Source organism: Microdochium trichocladiopsis (genome assembly GCF_020744255.1).
Source record: "Microdochium trichocladiopsis strain MPI-CAGE-CH-0230 chromosome Unknown B0I36scaffold_5, whole genome shotgun sequence".
NCBI lineage: Eukaryota > Fungi > Ascomycota > Sordariomycetes > Xylariales > Microdochiaceae > Microdochium > Microdochium trichocladiopsis.
In genome coordinates, this window is record NW_025763548.1 from 1665728 (window position 1) to 1682410 (window position 16683).

A 16683-nucleotide genomic window follows, 5' to 3' on the forward strand; every position below is an offset into this window, starting at 1 on the left:
GTAGCACGGCTAGAGCCGGAGGCCGAGCCAGCGGGCGGGCAGGCGGTCGTGCACATGCCTGCGCATGCCGTGCGTCATGCACCAGATCCAGCCGCACTCCATCAATCCCTCCTCCTCCCCTAAGCTCCCACCCAGATTGTTCCCCATAATATATCCCTAGCCGAGCAGCAGCCGTGCCGCGAGACAGCCGGCCCATCGACAACAAGCTCCGGGAAGCAGATCCCCCACCCGCAGCAATCCTCCTCCACGTCCTCCTCCTCCCTCTTGCTCCCTCCTCCAGCAACACGACAACCAACGCACAACCATGTCTGCACTGCGAATCCTCGTCCCCATCAAGCGGGTGATTGACTATGCGGTAGGTCAGCCCCGTGCCCATGTTTTCAGCCGCGGGTGCTGTGTCGTTGGCCAAGGTCGCTGGCTCGGGCCGAGCACCGGACCCCCCCTTCGCGAACTACAGTCAGGCCGGATGGCTGCGATCACGACTCGACCTCGGCCTCCTCAGCTTATAACGCAATCACCTGACGCCTCTCCCTCCCCAACCACCAATTAAAAGCTTGGAACAAGAAGGTTCAGCAACCGCAGGCTAACGCAACCATGTCGTCCCGCCACCCTTCCAGGTCAAACCCCGCGTCAACAAGGCCCAGACGGCGGTCGAGACGGCCGGCGTGAAGCACTCGATGAACCCGTTCGACGAGCTCTCGGTCGAGGAGTCGGTGCGAATCCGCGAGAAGAAGTCGGCCCCCGGCGGCGTCGAGGACATTTGCGTCATCTCCGCGGGCCCGGCCAAGGCGCAGGACGTGCTGCGCACGGCGATGGCGATGGGCGCGGACCGCGGGATCCACGTCGAGGTCAAGGACGGGGACGAGCTGGAGCCCCTGGCGGTGGCCAAGCTGCTCAAGGCGACGGTGGAGAAAGAGAAGAGCAACCTCGTCATCCTGGGCAAGCAGAGCATCGACGACGACGCGGCGCAGACGGGCCAGATGCTCGCGGGCCTGCTGGGCTGGCCGCAGGCGACGCAGGCGAGCAAGGTCGTCTTTGGCGAGGGCGACTCGGTCGAGGTGACCAAGGAGGTCGACGGCGGCAGCGAGACGGTGCGCGCCAAGCTGCCCATGATCATCACGACGGACCTGCGGCTCAACGAGCCCCGGTATGCCAGCCTGCCGAACATCATGAAGGCCAAGAAGAAGCCCCTCGTCAAGATGAGCCTGAGCGACCTGGGCATCAACAATGAGAGGAGACTGAAGATTGTCAAGGTCACCGGTATGTTCTCTTGTTATCTTCTTTTCTTCCCACACCCCCCACGGGAGCGTTGCTCTGAGATTGAGGGCCTTGGTGGAGACCGGAATCGCATCGCTGACACTTGCTCTTCTTCACCACAGAGCCTGCTCCTAGACAGGGCGGCGGCAAGGTCGAGGATGTGGACGGCCTGGTGTCCAAGCTGAAGGAGCTTGGAGCCCTATAGATGCGGCCATGCACGTCTGCAAGAGGAAGAGGGAAGACAAAAAAAGACACATGTATGATATACGCGAACCGCAATACTGGATGGGCGGGTATATACATAGAATCCACGTGGTTTCATGAGCAGCACACTTCATCATCAATTTTGGATCCAGATGCGGCCGAAGTGTTCAGGGTTGCAGCAATACCATTCTTGCCGCATTTCGAGTACCAGTTCTCACTGGGGCAGTTACGGGAAGACAGCGACATGGTAATGGGTCACGGGTATGGGTTGGCAGCTAGCTAGCCACTGTACCAGAGGCCGGGCTGATGATTTCCTACTGCCCGGGAACCACGAGTCGCCGTGCCGTGCCGGGTGAGGGGGTCACTCTGGCATCCACTCAATGAATGACTGGCCCGGTTTGGGCCACGGGTGGCGCGAGATATGACGGAGCATGGTGGGGATGCGTGGAAGCTTTGTGCATGAGATCTTTTTTGTTCTCTGCCGCCGCCGCCAGCGGAACGTGCAAACTGCCGAGAGGGAAGAAGGGTAGGGGTCTGTGGGCTTGGTGGTGGGTTCTGGGATGTGGATATGACATCTCTGGCTTTCTTCCAGTCATTGTCGCGGCTCCGCTTTCGGCGCTGAAGTTTTGTCGGTCGGTTGACTTTGGGGGGCGTTGCAGCAAGAGCGCAGATATGAGCAGCTATGAGTGAGACAGAGTATTGTCGCACGAGGAGAAGAAGGAGGGAGGTCCAATTGATAATTTCCAAGCTGTCCTGGGAGCGTCGCCCTAGAGGTCATACTTCAATGGCCAGCTACCGTACCTGTTTGTCTGTACCTGGTCATGTCGAGGTGGCCGAGATTGGCGACTTGAGTCGTGGGTGCGTGTGCCCGCCGAGGCCGCAGTGGGCAGGGGGACCGATGACCGAGAATTGGCAGCACGACGATTGGCAGGAGGCGGCATGCGCAATGACTTTTTCACAGGGCGGGGTGGAGCAGCGACCCGCCCATTGGCCGTGACGCAGCACGCATCGGGCAGACTGGACCTTATCGCGGTGCTGCCACACAGCTGGGCCCGGCGGTCGCTATTTAGCGGCATCCAGCTGGGCCAACCCTTTTTTTTCTTCTCGCTCGCCTCCCACCACTTGCTGAGCTCTGAATCCCCTCGCCTGCACTCCCCCCAGTCATACTTTTCTGCTGCCATCAGACACCCTCGCCAACTTCCCCTTCCCACCATAACTCTTCCATCACATATCCATATTCTGACCGCATCTTGCGAATCTGCCCTTATGAACGGGCGCCCGTCAGTCTTCACATCCCAGGTATGCTCATGTTCCCCTCCCTCCCCAACACCTCCCCAATCAATCTCCGCTCTCGCTCCAGCCCACACCTTGGCCCTGCTTGCTGCCTTTGGTGAGCCAATATGGTCTCTCAAGCATTGCCACGAGTCAATGCTCCGAGTGCTGTAATTTTCCGTCAACACCTCAATTCCGGCCCCTCACGCCTCATACCCTTCCAATTGACTCGGCTGCATCTGCTAACACCCCGCTTCCTATAGGATTATATCTCAGGTTCGTCTTCTCGCCGGCCACCGCGGACGAGGTCTCACAGACTCACCGCCTTGTGTAAACAATGGCCTTCCATATACTGACTCTTGCATCTTGCTTCCTCTCTAGACCACTTGTGGCGGGCTCTTTCCGCTTGAAAGGTCTTGATTAGTCCCCAGCATCAACCCCCTTCAGATATCCAGCTCTCACACCAACCCAAAAACCCTCCAACACTCCTTGCACCAAACTTAGATCCAACAACATGTTCTCCCACCTCGCTGCAAAGGCTGCCCGGCCCACTGCCGCGGCTTTCAAGCCTCAGGCTCGCTTCATCTCGGCCTCCACCAAGGCTGCTGCTACGCCTCAGCGCATCCAGCAGGGAAGCAAGGGGCGCCAGATGCCCCCGGCCTTCAACCGTGCCACCACTCCGGCCACCGGCGTCGAGGCCACCCTCACCATCCGAGTACGTTTTGACTCTAGAAATCTCCACCAAGGGCACTCTTAGGTCGACAACCAGGCTAACAAGGACTTTTTACAGGATGGCCCCGTCTTCCGCGGTACTGCCTTTGGCGCCAACACCAACATCTCTGGTGAGGCCGTGTTCACGACCTCCCTTGTCGGATACCCCGAGTCGATGACCGACCCCTCCTACCGCGGTCAGATCCTCGTCTTCACTCAGCCTCTGATCGGCAACTACGGCGTTCCCTCGTCGATGCGTGACGAGTACAACCTCCTCAAGTACTTCGAGTCGCCCCACATTCAGTGTGCCGGTGTCGTCGTCTCTGATGTGGCCGAGCAGTACAGCCACTGGACCGCTGTCGAGAGCCTGAGCGAGTGGTGTGCTCGCGAGGGTGTCCCCGCCATCTCTGGCGTCGACACTCGTGCCATCGTCACCTTCCTCCGTGAGCAGGGTTCCTCGCTTGCCAGGATCTCTGTGGGAGACGAGTACGACGCCGATGAGGATGAGAGCTTTGTCGACCCCGGCCAGATCAACCTGGTCAAGAAGGTCAGCACCAAGGCTCCCTTTGTTGTGGAGGCCCCCAACGCCAAGTTCCACATCGCCCTCATCGACTGCGGTGTCAAGGAGAACATCCTGCGCAGCTTGGTCAGCCGTGGCGCCAGTGTCACGGTCTTCCCCTACGACTTCAAGATCCAGAAGGTTGCCGACAACTACGACGGAATTTTCATCTCCAACGGCCCTGGTGACCCCACTCACTGCCAGTCTACCGTCCACAACCTTCACGTCCTGATGGAGACCTCGCAGGTGCCCATCATGGGTATCTGCCTCGGCCACCAGCTCCTGGCCCTTGCTGCCGGTGCTCGCACCATCAAGCTCAAGTACGGCAACCGTGCGCACAACATCCCCGCCCTGGACCTCACCACTGGTCAGTGCCACATCACCAGCCAGAACCACGGCTACGCTGTCGATGCCGGCACTCTGTCGAGCGAGTGGAAGGAGTACTTTGTCAACCTCAACGACGGCAGCAACGAGGGCATGCGCCACGTCTCCCGCCCCATCTTCTCGACCCAGTTCCACCCTGAGGCCAAGGGTGGTCCCATGGACAGCTCTTACCTCTTTGACAAGTACATGGAGGATGTCGCCGCTTTCAAGGCTACCCAGGCTGTCTACAAGGACAACCGCCCCTCACAGTTCATGCTCGACATTCTGAGCAAGGAGCGTGTTGGTGTCCAGCCCGAGCCTCTCGCCACTGCTGCTTAGAAGCTTGGACTAGGCTCTAAATGGATTGTGTCGATTTGGGAAGCGGCGGTTGAGTTCTGGAGTTAATGCTGGTTTCTGCGTTTTTTGAGTTGTCATTTGTCGCTTTGCTCAGGAATACAGCTCGAGGGGCTGGCAAGGATGGCTTCGTTTATGAAAAGTCCAGATTGCACACAACTCGTGACATGGGAGAACAGGGCAGTTTCGTTGATAATGAAGTACATACGTACCACCACCCATCTTAAAAGGTCTATACGATTCCAAAGTGTGACTGTGACACAACGTGAGGCACCGCCATGTCCTGGAAGGATAATGGACCGTTGACGTGGGACAAGGTCTCTCTCTACATCCCCCCACTTGGGAAAGTGCATGGTGGTGTTACACATTTTGTGATGATACACCGATACTGCTCGTACAACAACACCTGAATTTGCGTCACGGGTTTTTCGATCCAAGGGAATTGGCGCCGAGGCTTTTTATTCATCGCTCTTCCTCTTTTTATGTGTGAGTCTCTTTTTCTTCTATTGTTTTCATAAGCTTTCGTCATGTGTGGTCATGTTGTACATATATTTCCCTGCTTTGAAAAAAAGACCAGATTGTTCCCTGTCCTGGTCCTGGTCCTGGTCCATGGACCTTCTCGATTGTGTAAGAACGTCTTTATATCGCGCGGTCTTAGGGACTCACAGCACGGGGCTGGTGCCGAGCCTCCGTCCTTTGCTCATTCTTGTCATCAGACATCCCACCCTCATCGCCATCGACGCTTAGCGGGATGGCCTGAACCGATCGCCGCCACGGGGAACGCCATGATACATCGGGACATCTCCCGGTCGTCCGCCACGTCCTCCTCCTCCACCGCCGTTCCTTCTTCGACGCCCGCCGCCGCCTCCGCCACCTCCTCCTGCGCGCCGTCCAAAGCCACGGCCACCCCCTCCGCCGCCGCCAGGAGGGCCAAAGCCCCTGCCCATCTCCCGCCTGCGCTCGCGCTCGCGGTGCGGGGGCCGGATTCCTAGGAAGATTTCCGGCCCGCGGTCGACCAGCGCGTCTCCGTCTTCAAAGTAGTACCGCCGGTACTCCTTCGCGGCGCCCGACAGGTGGCCGTCATCATAGTACTTGGACTTGGCCTGCGCAATGGCATCGAGGCGGCGGTGGGCCAGATCCCTGGAGACAGGCTTGAAGACCACGGGCGGATACGTGCGAGTCTCGGTCATGTCGTTCTCGGGGGCCCGTTGGAAGCCAGGAGGACCACGGCGATCGAAAGATGGCTGGTTCATGCGGAACCTGTCTCGGGGTCAGTTGGGTTTCGCGGCCCAGTAGGCGCGCCGTGAACATAGACATCTGCTGCTGGCCCCGTCGGGATCGACGGTCTGCGAGCATCTCCTCGTGGAGACATCGACCTCTGCCGGTTGGGGTGTTGCTGCCGTTCTGCACCGTCTATCAATTCGGCCTCGACCGTGCCATCAGGACTCGTCGTGTAGCCGACTTCCCAGCGGCTACTAGACACCCGGCCTCCGCCATTGCCTTCCTCCTGGGACACCCAGTCCTGGAATCGATCGGGTGGGAAATAGTCCACCCACAGCGGCTTGCGGTTTGTCTCGTCAGGCCAGACACGGTCGTGAAGCGCGGCTCTCGCTCGTGACGCGGCAGCGGTGTTTCTGAAGACGACGAAAGCGTGAGTCTTTATTGTGTCCAGGAAAAAGTTTACTATCAAGCTGTCCTCTAGCGCCGCACCAGAGGGGGTGGCCAGCTCAAGCAGATGATCCTGGACTTCTTGAGGTCGTAGGGGGCGCATAAAGTTCTTGATGTACAGTGCATTTGTTGCTGGGTGTATGGAGGGCGCGATATCTCTGTCCATTTCATCAGTGTAGTCTGCCTCGTTGGGATGCGTTGCTGGTGGAGACGCATCATGCATGGATTCATTATCGCCACTGCCACCCTTTGCTGGTGCATCTGTATCATGCATGATGGCATCGTCATCGGCCTCAGCGCCAGGTTGAGCCTCCCTCTCTGGGTCGTTGGCTTGCTCCTCGTTTGCGCGTGCTACAGAAGCTGCCTTGGGCGGCGGGCTAGCTGACCTTTGATGGCGTGTCTGATAGTCCTGCCGGATCTCTGTGGGAGCGGGCGTGACAGAAGTGCCCACCGAGGTCGGAGGAATGGGGGACTGCTCGGGAGCTTGCTGTGGTAGTGCTGGCAAGGCTTCCCCGGAGGGCTGCGCAGGCCCGACATCCTCGGGCGTGGCGACATCGAGGGTGTCGCTTTGTGATGGGATGACGGCGTCTTCTTGGCCACCATTGGCATCTGGCTGCTGCTCGTCGTCTTGAGCAGCAGGTGTGGTGGAAGTTGCGCCAGTAGCAGCGCCGCTGTTGAGGGCGTCGTCCAGGCGGGCCACCAGCTCCGCCTTGAGACCGGTCTGGGGCAGGCCGAGGCGCTTCAGCTCTGACCTGAGGTCGGCCACCTTGAGTTTGCTCGAGTCGGCAGCCATGGCGAGGTCCAACGTGCCAGATCGAAGCTGACTCTTCAGGACAAAGCGCCGGTGACGGCCTGCGAGATGAGACAATCGTGAGAGCCAGGCAAGCTTTGCAAGAAGGAGTCCAGGCGGCAGAGGGATTTCCCAAAGTCGGCGGGGTGGTCAAAGACACTGCGATGCGACCTCGCGATTCCAGTGTCTGTCTGGACGTGTTTGCTTGTTGATGTTTTGGATGTTGTTGTTGTTGGTGTTGGCTTTGGGACGTTGTCCACAACCAGCTGTGCTTGTCGCGATGCAGCAGAACAATTTCTGGAACTGACGTAGGCGCAGGGGCTGGGGACACGGTACCTGGGACAACATGCGCCTGCCGCGCAGGCTGTTTGTATCTGTACCTTGACCCCAATGTGGCCCTGGAGCGAGCAGACTACGTAGGGTGCCTGCCCCACTTGGCGGCAGGCCCGGCAGTCTGGCGAGTTGGGGATTGTTCTTTCCCATTGTTGCCTGGCTTAGCTACGTACTTTTAGACGTTCTCAAAGTACAACTTTGTTTATTAGTTGAAGACGACAAAGCCACGAGGGCGTCGACTCGCAGTGGTGTAGCTGCTTGTCCTGCTCTGGCCGAAACATGTTACTTCATTGACTGGCGCTATCGTCGTGTGCTTGTTTGTGCCTTGCCACTTGGCTTTCTTTCATCCACTTGCCCAATCTTGGAGTCTTGCAGAGACTGCACACAGTCACTGCAACAGAGGCCACTCCAGGCGCACAAGACGACACAACACAAGACACAACCAGGTGTTGCAAATCTTCCTTAGATGGCGAGCAAGGGTGCCCCTCGGGCGGCTGGCAGGATCCCCGGCCCCGGCGCATAAGAGTGCATGCGGGCCGCAAGCGGTGTAAGTCGAGTGGGTGGGCTCACACGCGTGTGGCAGACGTGGCCGGCCCTGTTCTTATTATTGTCAGGTCAAGCTCTGCAATGGCTTTGTCGCCGGCCTTTTTCTTCTTCTTCGTGTTGCACTTTCTCTCTCTCAAGGCCCAAACAATCCAACCCATCTTCTGCTTCCTTTGGCAACGGGCCTGTGCATTGTTGTCGCGGTCGCTGTTGTTGTTGTCGCTGCTGGACCCTGGCCACGAAATTAATTGGGGGCGTCTCCATCACCGCCAGGGGTCAACCTCGACAATCCATGCCCAACCAACCGACCACTTCGTCCACCCACGCACAGATCACATAGACTTCACTCACTTTACTTCACTTCACTTCACTCACTCGATTACTCACTCACTACCTTCTCTTCTCGATTGCCAATTGCTCGTGCCATTGTGTCTCCTTTTCTGTACTTCTGTCCAGCACCAGCTTCTAGACTAGCACTCGAGCGTGACAAGGGCAGCCCCTGATTGATATCGGATCGCGGTACCGCCATCCCGGGCAAAGTCAGCATCACGAGCTTCACCAGCACATAACGCCACCACATGGCAGTGGCCGTCGCCAGCATGGCCAGGAACAGCCGTCCCAGCCGCGTGTCCACGCCTCGGGCTGCTCACAACCGCCCAGATCCCAACACGGCACACAGTCTGGAAGGTGACACCCTCCTCGGCTCTCCAGACACCCAGCGGCCAGCCCAGAGCTCGCCTCCGGCACGAATCACCAAGCGGCACCCCGCGACATCTGGTAGGGTCGAGAAGAGCAGGCCCGCCCAGAAGAAGTCCAGCATCGCCTCGAGACTTCTCAGCCTCTTCACTTCCTTTCCCTCGCCAAAACGGGCTTTCTTCTCCAGCTCGGCAGGCCTCAACCGTGGAGTCGGTTCTCAGGGCAGCGGCACAGCGACCGCAGCTGATTCAAAGACCGCTCAAAGCCGCTCCACATCGCCGCAAGAGGATGTAGCAGTGGCGAGCATAGAGTCTGTCGATGGCGTGGCCGCTACAGACCAGCAGGACCAAGACGAGGCCATGAGCGAGTCTTGGATCCCCGGCGAGCAAGAAGAGCCAGAGTTTACTGACTGGCGGGAAGAGCAGCTGGCCCTCAACATTGTGCTCAGAGCCCGCCATGAGTTCACCCTGCTGCCGTCAACGTGGAAGTACAACCTGCGAGGCATTCCCATCCCAGACACTCTCTTCTACACCCAGACAAAATCAAAAAGCATGCGGCCCCGTATCTACGCCATGCAGAACCGCTTCGAATACCAGGGTAGGTTCAGTTGCGTGCGGCGGTCCAGTATAGCCACTCTGAAAACGCTAATCACAATCCATCAGGCGAGACCGCATTCCGGAAACTCATAGATGTGCACGCGCAGATTCGGGACCTTCGCAAGCTGCAGGTGGAAATCAACAGCGACAGGCTCTTGTCAGCTGGCGCCAGAGAAGCCAGACTGGCCGAGGTATCTGCAGCTATCACCAGCAAGATATCCCGCGCCATTGAACGTGCGTGCGTTTGGGCCGAGTCTGACGGCAATCTCAAGAGACTGCGCGACCAGACCCCGCCCAACATCATGATATCCGTCCTTCCCAGCACAGAGGAGCACGGCGACGTCTTCATCCAGGAGAGCATGGACTCTCTGGCGCGACGGTGGCGGCAGAAGCTCGGCATCCCGGAACTTGAGCGCGAGGAGTCGGTGGCTAGCAGCTTCGACTGGGACGCCGCGGACGGGGACACGACCATCAAAGTAGAGGAGGACGAGGCGGGGGGAGACGGCGCCTCTACCAAGGAGCTCGGCGGGAGCCCACAACTCGGCACAGAAACACCAAAAGCGTCGCACAGGAAAGGGCTACCCCGCGAGGAAGTCCAGGCGTCACCAGAAGAGCTGGAGCAGCAGGAAAAGGAGCGGGAGGAGGAGGAGGAGCAAAAGACACCCACCCAAGCACAGCCACAATGCCCGCCTCCAACATCATTCTCGTCATCACAGACCAAGGCCCCCGTGCTGTTCGGCTTCGTCATCTTCAAGCATACCCTCATGATTGTCACCCTCGACGCCCAGGACCCGGCGGCCCCGTGCAACATCCCCATATCGCTCAACATGGCCGAGAGCAACCAGCACCAGTGGAACGCGCTCGCCATCATGGTGACCATCTGCTGGGCGCGCGACCTGCTGTCCCGCGTCGTCGACGAGATAGCTGTCGATCTCGAGGCCGCCAAGGCGCGGATGCCGTCCGAGGATCCTGATGCTTGAGGAAGAGAGAGAGAGAGAGAGAGCAGGACAGCCAGCAGCAGCAGCAGCAGCAGACGTGACAAAGAAGCAAGCATTTCGGAGAGAGAGTCGTCCGGGGATTTTCTCGCAATTTTGATCGCAATTTATCAGGCGTTGTGTTCCTTTCTTGCATTGGCATTTGGTTGTTGGAGAAGCAGCAAAACATACCTACCTTGGTAGAAGGTCATGAAAGCCACGTTATCACGAGAGACAAGACCCCACACGAATAGAAATGGATAAACATGTAGATTTGGCAGGCCACACTGTCACTGTGACAAAATATGTAATGTCAGAGAAGCCAGGTATATGGTATCGTCATGATGTAACCTCTCTTGGGTTCCTGTCTGAGTGGAGCAAAATCGACCCAAATGCAACTTGTTCCCTTGGTTGCATGTTATTTCATACTTCGTTCTCTGCTCGGCAGAGAAAACTTTCTAGTGCCCTTCCCGTTGAACCAAAAAAAAGCAAAGTGACCAAAACGAGAACAACAGACCAAACGCCCGCCAACCTTTCGCCATGCGCTCCAAATTGTCTAGTCCAATAATTTCCCAAAAAGTTCCCAGATCGTGTACTCATGGCTACCCGGTCGAAAGAAAACCCAAAATGTCCGCTTCGGACGGAACGTCGAGTATTTTCATGAGCAAAAGAATGAGAAAACGAGTGATGAGGAGGCGAAAGCCCCGACAAACTGCTGCCTGCGCGGTGAGAGAAAGGAAGAGGGATACAAAGAGCTGAAGCGCTTCTGAGAGATAGAATGACGGCCACGCAGGCGACCAGCGCATATGCACGGCAGTGGCAGTGTCGGAGACCAAAAACTGTCGTCCACGCAACCAAATTGCCTACGACACTACGCTGTCAAGAAGCTCTCTTTCGCTTGTTGGGGCGCCTCTGCTGCCCCTGTTCATCGACGAAATGGTTCTTTTCGATCTGGTGCTGACGGAGGTTGTCCTGGCGGTTCTTGTACGCACTTGTACACCCAGGGAACGGACACCGATAGATGGTTGGGGGCTCATTCGAGTGCTGCAGCTTCTTATGCTTGGCCATGCTGCCCTTGAACCACTGTGGGTCTCCCTTGGGTCTATAACCGCAGATCTCGCAGCAGCTGTTTGCCTCGACCTGTGGTGTCGACGGAACTGCCGCTGGCGATGCAGTCGATGCCTGTGCAGCATCGTCCTTGGGGGCAACATCTCTCGTGCCATAGGTGATGCGAGCCTTTTTGGATGCTGGTTGTTCCTGTCGCATCTTTAACGGGGTTCCGTTCGTGCGTCCCGGTGCGCGCACCTCGGATGGCTCAGCAGGCGATATATTGGCTGGGGAATGGCTAGCGGTCATGAGGCGGGGTGTCGACACCCCGGCGTTGGGAAAGCTGGCAGGAAAAGGCGTCTCGATGTTGGCATTTAATGAGACCATGTTCATGTGCTGGCCGGGAAGGCCAAGCGGCATGGGAGTAGCAGGATCGGGTTGGTGATATTGGTGAGGTCCCTGGGCCGCGGATGGCTGCAGAAAGTTCTCAATGCCTTCGGGCACTTCGAAGGGGTCGTTCATCGACAATGGAAAGAAAGCGTCCAGTGACTCCGTCAAGCTCATTGATATGCTGGGTATACCTGCAGCTTGGGTGTGTTGCGGCATTGTATTGTCTCTCGCCGCGCTTTGTAGTAACTGCTCGGCGAACGAGGCGGCCAACGTGTGATATCTGACTCTGGGATTGTTACTATGTTTTGGATATAGGCTGGTACACTGCCGTCGGACTTGTGGCACATATTTGTCGAAGAAGACAGACTTCTCTAGAACAACCTATTCACGGGAAAGTCAGTCATCAGCCCATCGCAACCAACCAAGCCGTCAGGGCACGCACCTTGCCAGCCTGCATCAACTCCATCTCCAGCCTTCTCACTGTAGATACGGCCTGATCGCGTACTCGCTGCGCGACAACTCGGAGACGCTGTGTCAGGCCAGGACTATCACGGAAGCTCTGGCTAAGAACATTGATGATGTAGTTTGCGCTAGCCACAAATGGCTGATTGGACCTGGGGTCCGTGTGCAGGTCTTCCATATGAGTAGACCATAGCGCGGACGCGAGAATGTCGGCAGGCTTCATACTTTTGCTGTTGAGCACTAGGCTTTCGAATTCTGCTGAAAATCAGTACCTGCTATTTGCGGATTTGAAAGAGGCGGGGATAAAATTTACCGTCCAGGAAATCCTGTGAAACTGTCGCGAGTGCGTCCTTGTCCACGGTTGTGGCTGGCGTCGTGCGGAACTGGCCACTTGTGACTCTGCCGCTCAGTCTCTGGTGAGGAGAGAGCATACCACCCGCCTGACGTGCCGTATGTACGTTTGGGTCCCATATTCGAGTGACCAACTCACAATAAAAGCCGGACCAGTCCGAGTTCAAGAAGCCCCTATAGGCCAGGGCCTGCTTGAAGAGCATCTCCGATCTCTGCACGAGATCGTCCTCATGGAGGACGAGAGAAAATGCATACACAAGATGCACGAAACATAGATAGTCGAGCGGATCTGAAGGGTCTCTCCCATTCAAGATGCTGCGCAAACTCTCAAACCCTTTCGTGGCTATAGATATTGCCGATTCCTGCCGTAGCCGCAGGGATAATGGGTTGCTGCCCAGCTCAACCACTTTCGAGAAGGAGCTCTCGACGTGCTGACGTAGCGCCTCCCATACAGAGTCCACCAAAAGCCGGCCTGCGTCTGTAGCTGGCGTTGTCTCTGCATAAGCCGGGTAGTCGGCCGAAAATGTGGTGTGGTCGTTCGAGAACATAACATTGACCGAGGTTCCTAAAGAAAGTTCGGTATTGACAGAAGACAGCCAAGAGTAGGTCTCTCTCTCCTGTGTTGACGGAAAGAGAACGTGATCCGAAATGTTTGAAGCCATCGGATCAGGCTGACTGTAATCGGCAGGCTGCTTCGACCGCCCCTTCTCAGAGTAAGTAGCTGCAGCATTTCCAGGGCAGGAGCTGAAGGACTGCGGCTTGATTGCGTGAAAGACGTTGGTCATGCCGGCATCGTTGCCGAGAGGGCTTATGGGACTGGTGGGGGAAGTCATATGCGTGTTGATTCCTGAGGCCATCGCCCACGAATCCGCGCTCACCCCTGACGCTCGTGAGCTCGCACTCCATGGAGTGATAGGTGATACACCATGCGCACTCTGTTGCGAGCTCTGTTGTGATCGAACTGACGAGCTGGGTGTAAGATACTTGCCATGTGCGAGTTTTCTGTACTGGTCGACCTCAGTGTTCAGAGCCAGCGATGGGCGCCGGAAACCGGACGGCGAGTAAGGGGCAGGGCTCTGCGCCACAGGTCGATGCTGTCCCCCGTACGTCGACAACGAACTGCACTGTTGTTGGGTGTTTGTGTCGACCGGCACATGATGATGGGACAAGGCTGTTCTACCTTGCGCTTCTGATAAGGACTGTCTTGATTGATGCCCCACGTCCCCAACGTAGTTGACAGGATCCAACTGATGTACTACCTCTGCATCCAACTCGAGTATCTCGTTGCCATTGAGCTCTAGTTGAGGATTCGGTTGATCAACATCCGACTCTGTGATGTTCATATGCACCATCTCGTCGTAGGCTGGCGGCGGCGTAGTGCTGTCATCCTGATCCATCACATTTGCGTCGGCGCGCCGGGCTTTGTTGCCAATATTCGAGAAGAAGTTCTTCGCAAGCTTCACAATCTTCCTCCTCTTGCTTGGCTGAGTTGAGCAACACCTGCGGCTGCCGTCGTTGAACCGCTCGACCTGCATGCACTCGTAGCAAAGGTATTCGCCAGTCTTGAGGTGCTGGCATTTTGCGAGATGCCTGAGCATCGTCTCGTGCTCGTCGAACCGCTCGCCACAGCGCACAAGAGGGCACTTGAGCCGATCGTTGGCAGCCATTCTGACGGATCGGTTGCGCTTTATGGCTGCCCAGACTAAAAACTGCTGAGTCGCACAGTCCTCCGTTACCGGTGACCGGGCCCTGCCGAATGTCAAGATCTATAGAGCCAAGGCGACAGGTACGGCATCGGGTTGGGCGATCTTCTTACACGCAAGATTGTGGTTCACTACGCCCGGGCATCTCTCTTCGCGACATGCTGGGACTTGAAGGCCACGACTGTGAGTCGGTGGAGGTGTTGGTCGACTGTGGCCTAAGCGACGGTTCGCGTTCGTGAAAGTCCGAGTCGATCGAGTCCCGCCTGCCTGGGGCAAACATTTCGGACTTTTTGGCGTTCATTGCGTCTACGAGGACGAGGCTTGGTGGGTGCCGGAGGTGTCAAGGACGACGGCGACTAACAGGAACGGAAGACTAGTGGTCCATGCAAGATCGCCACCCGTGGCATGGTTATAACTATGGACAAGCAGGAAGAGTCACTCTGGCCAGCCATGACGACGGTAGGACTTTTGGAGCTGCCGGGAGGGAGCATCTGGGCCTCGCAGGGCTAGGACAGGCGGGCAAGACCGTGGGCATCGAAGGAAACGAGCCATTCGGAGGCCGGCTGCCTCCAAGAGCCGGCTGCACCATGTCGGCAGAGCGTGGGCAGGGCCCAGGGGAAAAGCGTCAGCCAGGGCGAGGGTGTTTGGGGGCCAAAAGGGCGACTCGGTGAAGTACGCAGGCAACAAGGCAGACTGGGCTGCGGTTGAGGTTGCGGGAACGCCTCGTCAGCGCACAGCCATGGGCCCAGCTGAGTAGGGCGGGAATGCTGACTGCAGGACTCGGCGCCTGCGCCAATCAGCAGCCCCGGCGGCGTCAGACCGAGCCCCCAGGGCGATGCGGAAACCGATCGTATCTGGGACCGACCGTCAGTCAGTAAGTCAGTCAGTCAGTTAACTCGAAGGGCTGGGGCTGCTGCCCGTGTGTCTGTAATCTGTAATGTAGCCTCTGTGTGTCTCGCAGCCCCCGGATCCTCCGCGTCGTGCCCGCGCCGGGTGGGTGCGTGCTGCTGCTGACTTGGAGAAGGGCCCGGGCCACTCTGACGTAAGTGGATGATGCAGTGCCGAGTATGCCGGTCTGCTCGTGACAGTGGAGAGCAAGTACCGAGCTGGTTCGTGATGGCAAGAGAAGCGAGAAGCCAAGCGGGCCCAAGCGACTAGACACCCGGTCCGTGCTGTAGATGGGCGATGGCATCGTGGAGGCGTCGCAGTGCGTTGCACGCGCGACACAAGAGGCCTTGCTGGAGAGGGAGGAGCCTTCCATCTCTGTGGATTTTGCGCCGGCTGCCAGAATAAGCCCGGCAGCAATCCCAATTTGCCGGGCTGTCCGTGCCTGTTCTCGCCGGTTGGAGCAGCCATCTCACGGGGAAAGCATCTTGGTTGTGTCTTTTGGTGGGGGGCGAAGCCAGACATTTATCATTCAAGGGGCGCTCCTGCCATGAGCGACAAAACCCTAACAGCCAGCGCAGGATCGCGAGTGCAAGCCTTGGAACTGGTTCGTGAAGGATTGCCTGCCTCACACAGGCCGGGCTGGTGACAAAGAAACTCTGTCCAATCCATGGCTGTCAAAATCTTCAAGGTCGACGGCAGGCCCGTCAAAGAGGCATCGATCGCTCATAGGGCTGATGAGACGCGGAACAATAAGTGGGTGCTTACTTCCTGATTGGGAGGGATTCACGCTCCCTGCTTCGATGTACGCGCGTGGGCAAATTGGGCCAGCAATGTCAAAGTCAGGGCACCTGGCGTACGGGCCCCCTTTCAAACATGGTCCCTTTGCTCCTCTTTACTTCCCAAAGTCTTTCTCTCTACTGGGACATCGAAGCTGCTCGAGGGCCTTGGCTCGCTTGGTGAGTTTCTGGCTAGAGCATAACACTCAAAGTCATGAGTGCCAGGATGCAACAGCAAGGCCTTTGCTAGCATCAAAGCGAGCCCAAAGCCATCGCAGCTGGTGGTGGTGATTGGCTATTGAGAAGGTCTCTTGACCAGAGCGGCCTGCCAATGGGAAGCGCCAGAGGCCGTAGGACTGTCCATCCTCGTGGCCTGCATGAGAGTATGCAGGTTTATGTAAGATTACCCACACATGAGCAGAACAAGAACTGGCGGCCGATACTTGTCTGCCTGCCTCGACGATTGTTTGCTGGTGCGCCCAAATGGTTCGCATCAAAGGAGCTGCATCTTGCAACTTGTTGACTCAGCGGCCGGCAAAGCACGACTCTGGGCAAAGCAACAACGACTCATCTCACCCTTCCCACGTTGATTGACAAGACGCCCGGGGTTTGGTGACCATCCACGCCTCACACATGCTGAGCGCCCAGCTTGCATCCTGGCGATGGCACCACGAAACCACCACGGTTGGTTGATGCCAGTCTGATCCCTTGTGGTCCAGAGGCAATGAGGGTCGCAAGAGGGGGCA

General features: G+C 57.5%; 6 protein-coding genes across 6 annotated transcripts; 4 read left to right on the plus strand and 2 right to left on the minus strand.

Annotated features, from left to right (window-relative positions):
* Nucleotides 1–304: 304 nt before the first annotated feature.
* On the plus strand, nt 305–1462 carry B0I36DRAFT_374116 (electron transfer flavoprotein beta-subunit; the record flags this gene model as incomplete). The annotated part of the gene is made up of 3 exons (XM_046160245.1): nt 305–355; nt 618–1260; nt 1380–1462. 3 exons carry the CDS (start codon nt 305–307, stop codon nt 1460–1462), a joined length of 777 nt encoding a protein of 258 aa, XP_046012757.1.
* Nucleotides 1463–3247: 1785 nt separating this feature from the next.
* B0I36DRAFT_242150 (class I glutamine amidotransferase-like protein) lies at nt 3248–4705 on the plus strand (the record flags this gene model as incomplete). The annotated part of the gene is made up of 2 exons (XM_046149882.1): nt 3248–3448; nt 3524–4705. The coding sequence occupies 2 exons, from the start codon at nt 3248–3250 to the stop codon at nt 4703–4705; spliced, it is 1383 nt and encodes a 460-aa protein (XP_046012758.1).
* A 445-nt stretch (nt 4706–5150) lies between these two features.
* On the minus strand, nt 5151–7521 carry B0I36DRAFT_323156 (uncharacterized protein). Its single transcript, XM_046153934.1, has 2 exons — nt 6030–7521; nt 5151–5964 (listed from the first exon to the last, which is right to left on the minus strand). The coding sequence occupies exons 1-2, from the start codon at nt 7179–7181 to the stop codon at nt 5464–5466; spliced, it is 1653 nt and encodes a 550-aa protein (XP_046012759.1). The 5' UTR covers nt 7182–7521; the 3' UTR covers nt 5151–5463.
* A 471-nt stretch (nt 7522–7992) lies between these two features.
* B0I36DRAFT_118280 (uncharacterized protein) lies at nt 7993–8513 on the plus strand. The gene has a single exon (XM_046147997.1). The coding sequence runs from the start codon at nt 8041–8043 to the stop codon at nt 8392–8394; it is 354 nt and encodes a 117-aa protein (XP_046012760.1). The 5' UTR covers nt 7993–8040; the 3' UTR covers nt 8395–8513.
* Nucleotides 8514–8632: 119 nt separating this feature from the next.
* B0I36DRAFT_349210 (uncharacterized protein) lies at nt 8633–10326 on the plus strand (the record flags this gene model as incomplete). The annotated part of the gene is made up of 2 exons (XM_046156774.1): nt 8633–9347; nt 9413–10326. 2 exons carry the CDS (start codon nt 8633–8635, stop codon nt 10324–10326), a joined length of 1629 nt encoding a protein of 542 aa, XP_046012761.1.
* An 813-nt stretch (nt 10327–11139) lies between these two features.
* On the minus strand, nt 11140–14869 carry B0I36DRAFT_118293 (uncharacterized protein). Its single transcript, XM_046147998.1, has 4 exons — nt 14387–14869; nt 12533–14319; nt 12200–12474; nt 11140–12138 (listed from the first exon to the last, which is right to left on the minus strand). Exons 1-4 carry the CDS (start codon nt 14572–14574, stop codon nt 11200–11202), a joined length of 3189 nt encoding a protein of 1062 aa, XP_046012762.1. The 5' UTR covers nt 14575–14869; the 3' UTR covers nt 11140–11199.
* Between the last annotated feature and the right edge of the window lie 1814 nt (nt 14870–16683).

Bases quoted from the DNA above. Each gene is read 5' to 3' on its own strand.
- B0I36DRAFT_323156 (XM_046153934.1), bottom strand. From the start codon at position 7,181: ATGGCTGCCGACTCGAGCAAACTCAAGGTGGCCGACCTCAGGTCAGAG. The intron at 5,965-6,029 runs GTTCACGGCGCG...CGCATGAACCAG, and splicing joins GGCCAGCAGCAGATGTCTAT to CCATCTTTCGATCGCCGTGG.
- B0I36DRAFT_118280 (XM_046147997.1), top strand. From the start codon at position 8,041: ATGCGGGCCGCAAGCGGTGTAAGTCGAGTGGGTGGGCTCACACGCGTG.
- B0I36DRAFT_118293 (XM_046147998.1), bottom strand. From the start codon at position 14,574: ATGAACGCCAAAAAGTCCGAAATGTTTGCCCCAGGCAGGCGGGACTCG. The intron at 12,475-12,532 runs GTAAATTTTATC...GATTTTCAGCAG, and splicing joins TTCACAGGATTTCCTGGACG to AATTCGAAAGCCTAGTGCTC. The intron at 12,139-12,199 runs GTGCGTGCCCTG...TCCCGTGAATAG, and splicing joins AGTTGATGCAGGCTGGCAAG to GTTGTTCTAGAGAAGTCTGT.